Genomic DNA, 7635 nt, shown 5'->3' on the forward strand with positions numbered 1-7635 from the left:
GCGACGTCTTGCCGAGATGCGGAGGCGTGCGCCCGAAGTGGCCGCAGCAGCGCTTGCGTGTGCGCTCGCACCTGTGCCCCCCGCGTGGCGTGTGCCACGACAGGCGATGCCGATGCGCTTCTCCTGCCCGCACCGCGTCCGGACCGGTCAGCGGTGGGCACGGCGCCCCTGCTGTCGCAGCGCATGATGGGCGCCGGCGTCGTGCGGCTGTCCCGCCCTCGTCACGGCCAGCCGTTCCTGTGCTTCGTCGTGCGCGATCCCATCGTGTGCGCCGTGGCGAGGACGCGCACGCCGACGCTGCCGTGCCCGGCGCATGCCTCGTTCTCGCTGCTGCACGCGGCGCTGGCCTGTGAAGGGGCGCGGTGTCCCGAGCACCGTCGGTGCTGGCGAGCTGCTGGCCGCGACCCCGTTGGACCTGACCTTCTCTGCGCACGATGAGCTGCTCGGCGATGCACAGCGCTGCGACCGCGTGGCGCGCACCTTCGTGCCAGCGGCAGACCTGTACCGGGCCGGGGGCGTGGTCTTCTCAGCTCGCACCTCCGCCACCGCTGCTGGCTGCGAGGCCGCGGCGCCGGTGGCGAACGCGCTTGTGTCCGCGCTCGGCGGTGTGCGCGGTGGCGGCGAGGACTGGCGGTCGCCGAGGTCCGCGTGTGCGCCGCTGACGGCAGAGCTTTCCGCCTGGGGTGGAGCGGATGAGACACGCCCGTGGGGTGCGGGGGCCCGCACGGCTGGACTGCTGACCCGCGGTCGCGGCCGACGACGTCGTCCTTGTGCTCTGCCACGCCTCACGGGCGGGCTGCCTGGGCGTGCCTGAGTCCGACGGCGTGCTGCGGCGGCTGTGCGAGGCCCGTGAAGTCGGCTGCAGCGTCTCTGCGCAGACGGCATCCTGTGGTGTGTCCGTTGACAGCCGCGACGCTGTGCACCACGGGCCATCCGAGTCCGTGGCGGTGGGGTGTCTGACGAGGCAAGTAGAGCGCGTCGGCTGCGCCCGCCGAGGCGTGCGTGGGGGTCGCCATGGCTGTTGCGTTTGGGGTGGTGGCCGAGTACGTGCCGGTCCGGCTGCGCGCGGCTCTTGCGGTGGCCTGCGGTCTAGCCGATGGCGCAGCGGCGCCAGCCTGCTCGCCGACAGCCGCAGCGTCCATAGACATCGGCGAGCGGCTCGGCGACGGCGGCGAGCTGGGCACGAGGCGACAGGCGGCCGCGACTGGAGAAGGCTGGGCAGCGGAAGGACACGCCCCCCTTGCTGGCTATGCTCGCCGAGGGGAAGCCGAGGACGGAGGGTGGCGCTCCGTAGGTGTGGCGTGGGCGCACGACTGGCCTCGCCATCGCGGCGCGAAGCACTGCGTGTGCCGTGCAGGGTGGGCGAACAAGGGTGTGTGGGGAAGGGGACGGCGTCGCCTCTGCTGCGTGCTGTGCGCGTGAGGGCGGCCGCGTGTGTGGGGACAGGTGCAGCTATCCCTCCCGCCCCCGATGCCGGTGGAGCGCGCTGGAGCCCGTCTGTGTGCGTGTGTGCGCGGCTACTGTGGCCAGCCTCCCTTCTGCGCCGCCGCGTCGCAGGCCGCACCGCTGCGTTGAGACACGGCGCGTATCGGTGTGTGGAGTGAGGCCGGGAATGGCTTCTGCTTGGCTTGCTTGCGTGCGAGCGTGCTGGTGGCTTGTTGGCTGGCCGGACTCGGCACGGCGCACCCCATCCCTCCTCCCTCCTCCCTGCGGCCGCATCGTGTGCGGCGAGGGCGTGCTCTCACCTTGGTGGTGACGGCGTGTGTGCGAGCGTTCTCCCCTGCTGGCACACGTCGGCCGTGCATCCGCGTGCCGGCGCTCGTGGGTGGACTGGGCGATGGGGGAGAGGCACGCACAGCGAGGCCGAGGGAGAACGTGGTGCCTGTGCTGTCCGCAGGGGTGTGGGCGGTGCGCACGGGGAGGTGAGGCGAAGGGGGCCGCACCTACGCACTGCACCGAGTGCGAGCTGTGGGGACGGAGCGGAGACCTCACGGAGGTGCTGGGCCCTCAATGATCTGCCGCGTCCCCCACCCACATGCGACAGTGGTCGGCGTCCGCACCCCCGCTCGTTGCGATGCGCGTCATGTAGTCGCTCCTTTCTCCCCGCCGCATACGTGACGATGCTGGTGACAGGGGGGCACCCCAGTGCGCGGCATCCAGTGGCGCCGCACTCTCTGTGTGGGGAGGCGGAGCGGCCCCTCCCCCCTCTCCCCTCATCCCTGCGCATACGGGACCGCTTCTGGTGGCGGAAGGGCTAGGCCCCTACGGCGCCGGGGGGAGGCGAGGGCGGTGCGTCGCCACCGGTGTGGGCAGTGAGGTCGTGGATGGCGCGGCGCCGGAGCGACGTGCGGCAGTGGGCGCGCTTGTGCTGCCTGCATGCTGGGCGAGGGGTCAACGGGGCTCGGGCGTCTCCCGCCCGGCCCGTGCTGCCTGCTGGTGGGGTGCCTGGGCCACGCCGAGGCGGACGCGCCAGGCGGCTGCCGGCACGGTGTGCGCTGCTGTGGGGCGACCTGCGTGGCGGATGGGTGGGCAGAGGCTGTGCGAGGGGCCGCGCGCGGGGCCTGGTGCGGGGTGTGGCGCGGCGTCGGCCTGCTGTTGCAGGACGGAGGGATGGACGCGTCGAAGTGGAGCTGCTCGCGCTGTTGCAGACATCGCCACCCCGAGTGTTGCCTGGCACTCGCCCCTCTCCCCACCTGCCATATGCGGCTGCACACGCATGCGGGCGGCGAGCGACATCGGCACTCATGAGGGTTTGGTGTCCTGTGCTTCCACACCCCCACTGCGCGTGGACAGCGCGCCCATGCAGCGGTGGGGCCTCATGGGCAGAGGGGATGCCCCGCCACTGCCTGCTCTCTTGTCCCCGCTTCACCTCCCATCGGTGATGGGAGGCGAGCAAGCGAGTGCCCCTCGCCGGTCTCTCCCGCCCCACCGAGCAGCGACCGGCACACGTGAGCCACAACGGCGGCCTTGCCTGTGCTGCTGCGGGCCTTCGGCTCTTTCCCTGTGTGCTGCCGTTCCCCCTGTGCCTGGTGCCGCTGCTGCCTGCGCATGGCGAGCGGGCCGGTGCTGCCGCATCCCCCCCCCCGCCTCGTGTGCGCACACACCCGTCCGTGGGCGGGGCCGGCGTCTTGCGCGTCGTTGCACTGCGTTTGCTTTTCCTCTGTTCTCGTCGACTCTGGCGTACGCTGGCGAGGGCTGACACCCGCACACGCCCAGGCTGGCGTGGCTGAAGGCATCGCCCCTGTAGCCACAACGGGCACGAGTCCGTGCGGGCAGGCGCAGCCGCAGTGGCGGCTGTGGTGCGGGGGTGGTGTTTCTGCCTCCCCCTCTCGGCGTCACTGGCGTCCCTACCATCCGTAGCGCGTGGTCGTGCTGCCCGTGCTGCTGTCTTGAGCCGTGCTTGGTGCTTGCACCCACTGCGACGCACTTGGCCACTGCCCTGCCGCTCATCATTATTATCTGCATCGAGGAGCTCGTGCCGCGTCGCACAGCTCAGCGCGCACGCACGCACGCACACACGCACGCACGGGAGTGAGGGGGAGCCGCAGCGACTGACCAGACGGAGCGGACGGGTGGACGGGGGCGCACCCGCCCGCTGGTCATGCTCTCTGTTTCGCTGGCCGCCCACTCCACGCCGCTGGTCTGTGCGGAGCTCCGCGCTGCGTATGGCTCGCCCCTCCCTGCCCCTCCCTTCCCCTCGCCTCCTCCTCATGTGCACCGCTCCCTCCCTCCCCCTCCCTCTCCCTCCCTCTCTATCCTTCGTTGTCACCTCGGCCAACCTTCACGGACACGCAGACGTACGTGCGCATCCACACTACCCCTCACCTCGCTGCTGCTGTGACAGCTCTACGGACCCTGCCCAGTCGCTGCGCCCCGCTGCTCGCCTCTCTCCCCCGCACGAGGCTACGTACGACGTGTCGGCCCCCTCGCTCTGCCTGGTAAGCTCAGCAGACACCGACGCCCGAGCAATCCCGCCCACGGACCTGCTGCCGCCCCGCTCTGCTCGTGACCCTGGCTGCGAATGGCGCAGTGCGTGCGTCGGTTGGTGCTGGCGGCGACGCTCGCCGCTGCGGTGGCGCTGCTGCTGTGCACGAGCAGTGCGCCGGTGGCGCGTGCTGATGGGACGGGCGACTTCACTGATGAGCAGCGGACGAACACGCTGGCGGTGCTGCAGGCGTTTGGGCGTGCGATCCCTAAGCTTGGGGAGAAGTGGGCGGGCAACGACTTCTGCTCGTGGGAGTTCATCTACTGCAATGTGACGGGTGTGTATGTACGGGGAATCAGTCCGACGTATGCCGGCACGCTGCCGGAGATGCCTGTGAACGTCGACTACAGGCACGTCGTGATCAAGCAGCTCGACTTTTCCGAAATGGGGCCGGGGCTGAGCGGGACGCTGCCGGACAGCTGGAGCAAGCTGGAAGGACTGACCTCCCTTAAGTTGTCGGACAGCGGCATGGGTGGTACGCTGCCGGCCTCATGGAGCTCGATGACTCGGCTGACGGAGCTTAGGATAGAAAGATGCGGGTTTTTCACTGGCACGCTGCCGGCTGAGTGGAGCTCGATGAAGTCCATCCAGTTTGTTGACCTGAGGGTTATGAAGCTGAGCGGTACGCTGCCTCCTCAGTGGAGCTCGATGACATCATTGGATACGCTGTCGCTTCGTGACGTTGGCGAGATCACCGGCACGCTGCCGCCCGAGTGGAAATCGATGAAATCAATTCTGTATCTGTACGTTACCAAATCGAGGATTAGCGGCTCATTGCCCGTTGAGTGGAGTGAGATGACGACCGTGAGGGAGTTTTCGTTTCGGGAATCGCCGTTGGCCGGCCCCCTCCCTCCTCAGTGGAGCAGCATCAAGACACTGAGGAGAGTGTACCTGGCGAACACTGATATCTCCGGGACGCTGCCGTCCAGTTGGACAGCCCTAACCCGTGTTGATCACCTGCACTTGGAGGGCACAAAGCTCTCCGGCACGCTGCCGCCTGAGTGGATATCGATGTCGTCGCTTGCGCAGCTGTTTCTGAGCAGGTCGCTTGTTCAGGGCACGCTGCCGCCGGAGTGGAGCTCGATGAAGAAGCTTACGCAGCTGCTGCTTGCCGATACTTTGTTGTCCGGCACGCTTCCTGCTGAGTGGAGTGCGCTGCAGTCGCTTGTTACGCTTCAGCTGTCCAGCAGTAAGGTCTCCGGCACGCTGCCGCCCCAGTGGAGTGGGATGTCGAAGGCCCAGTCCCTGCAGCTGGAAAACTGCAACCTGTCCGGCAGTCTGCCCTCCTCGTGGTCTGCGATACCGATGCTGGCTTCCGTCTCCCTTAGGGGCAACAAGTTCTGCGGGTGTGTGCCCGACTCGTGGGCCAAGAAGGCTCGTCTCGTTGTGGACATCGAGGACAAGCACAAGGGCAGCGACTGCTTGGCTGGTAGAGATTGCACAAAGACCACCACTAAACCCCCCACCACGACAACGACCACGACGACAACGACCACCACTAAGCCCCCCACCACGACCACGACCACCACTAAACCCCCCACCACGACCACGACCACAACTAAACCCCCCACCACGACAACGACCACGACGACAACGACCACCACTAAACCCCCCACCACGACCACGACCACCACTAAACCCCCCACCACGACAACGACCACCACTAAGCCGCCGACCACGACAACGAGCACTACTAAGCTGCCCACCACGACAACGACCACCACGACCACGACCACCACTAAGCCCCCCACCACGACCTCGACCACCACTAAACCCCCCACCACGACCACGACCACCACTAAACCCCCCACCACGACAACGACCACCACTAAGCCGCCGACCACGACAACGAGCACTACTAAGCTGCCCACCACAACCACCACTGAGGCACCGGCTGAACCCACGACCACTGCTACCCCAACAAACACGCCGACTCCTGCACCAGAGACGGAGTGCGAGGTGGATGGGTGTGAGGTGTGCGAGGGGGACTCCGCTGCGAGGTGCGCGAGGTGCCGTGAGGACTACTTCCTGACGGACGAGAGGACGTGCCTGGTGTACTGCGATGGCGGTGTTGCTGCTGTGTCGAGCGGAGTGGCAGCAGCAGCTGTTGTGTGCGTGGCTGTGCTGTTCAGCGTGGGGCTGGCGGCGTGAGCACGCTGCTGCTGTCGCGCGCAGGCAGCGGCCCCCGCTGCGTGGCACACGACTGTCTGCGTGCTTGCGTGCAGCACCGCCCCCTGCATTGGCATGCGCGTGCGTGTCTCTGTGAGCATGGCTGCCAGTGGTGCCCTCGCTCCTGCCTCTCGCTGCCTCTGCCTCTCTCCGCGTGTTGATGCTGTGGGCTGTGTGTGGGGCTCTCATGCGGCGCTGCTGCTCTCGCGGTGTCGCTCCTCTGCCCTGACTCTCTGTTGCCCGCGTGCGTGCTTGTGGGCTGATGGAGGCGGAACGTGTGCGGGTGTGGAGCGGGGCAGCAGCTGGAGAGAGGGGGAGGGCGATAGCCGAGGGGCAAGGGCCGCGGGGTTTGTGCGGCCATGTGCGGGTGTGCGGCACCCGGGGCGACGCGGGCATCGACTTCGGACCGACAGCCCGCACGCCTTCCCTCGCCTCCGCGTCCCCCCTCGAGCACGCGATGGCGGCGCTGGCGCGCCTTGCGCTGCTGTGCACTCGTGCGCCCGCCCCGCCGCTTCTTTTCCGTTTGTGTTGTGTTGGCTCTCCTCCTCCCTCTCGTTGATGTCCGTCTGCGCGTGTGGCTGCCGGGCTCGCCCTCCCTCGCTGCCTCGTTGCACGTGAGAGCGGCGCACCCACGGCTGCTGCGGCGCACACACAAGGCAGCGTGTATGGTGTCTTGGTGCGACTTCTTCTTTGCGGCCCCGCTCTCCGGCACCTTGTTGCTCGGGCACTTCGGTGGCGTGCGCTCTGTCCCCCGCTCCTGCCGCGTGTTGTGATGCGCTGCTGCGCTGAGGATGCGTGCCCACGGCCTGCGAGCACGGCTGCTGGAGGAGCAGCAGCCGCAATGGCATGCCGCAGGGTGTGGGTGTGGGGTGCAGTGCTGCTCAGGTGAGGCGGACCCCTCTTATCCGTGGTGCCTCCGCTCCCCCTCGGCGCGACGCCCTCGCTGCCCTCTCACCCCCGCCTGCCACAGGAGAGACGGACGGCCACACCGCCGCCCGCGTCCGGTGCGCTGCTTGCGTGCCTCGCCGCCCGTGACATCTGCCTCTGCCTGCTGGTGTGCTGCGCGCCCCCTCGCTTCCCTTCGCGGTGCGCCTCCTCCCTCTCCTCCTCCCCGCCCCGCGCCACACACGTGCACGTGTGTCTCTCTCAGCGCATGCCCGGAGACATGGGCAACGCCGCCCGCCCCGCCAGAGCCATGCACGCGCGTCGGCTCCCCTGACCGCCTGTGCTGACGAGCAGCTGCGGAGGGAGGGGGAGGCGAACGGATGCCGGTGAGGCTGTGCGTGCCGATGGAGGGTGTCCCGATGCCGCGCTGCCGCCCGTGCCGCCGTCGCGGTGGCGTTGCGGGTGTCCCTTGTCTGGTTTGCTACGCGGCTGCGTGCTGAGCGGAGGCGTGTGCGGCGGCGTGCACAGCGACGGGGCGGCTGCAGCTGCCTCGCACATCCTTCTCTCTCTCTGTGTGTGACGTGCATGACAATGGT

At 68.5% G+C, this 7635-nt stretch overlaps 1 protein-coding gene across 1 annotated transcript; it reads left to right on the forward strand.

Moving 5' to 3' along the window:
- Positions 1–4021: 4021 nt before the first annotated feature.
- Positions 4022–6136, forward strand: LMJF_12_1070 (putative surface antigen protein 2; the record flags this gene model as incomplete). The annotated part of the gene is made up of 1 exon (XM_001681645.1): positions 4022–6136. The coding sequence occupies one exon, from the start codon at positions 4022–4024 to the stop codon at positions 6134–6136; it is 2115 nt and encodes a 704-aa protein (XP_001681697.1).
- Between the last annotated feature and the right edge of the window lie 1499 nt (positions 6137–7635).

The sequence above is a fragment of the Leishmania major genome, chromosome 12, assembly GCF_000002725.2.
Source record: "Leishmania major strain Friedlin complete genome, chromosome 12".
Lineage (NCBI taxonomy): Eukaryota > Euglenozoa > Kinetoplastea > Trypanosomatida > Trypanosomatidae > Leishmania > Leishmania major.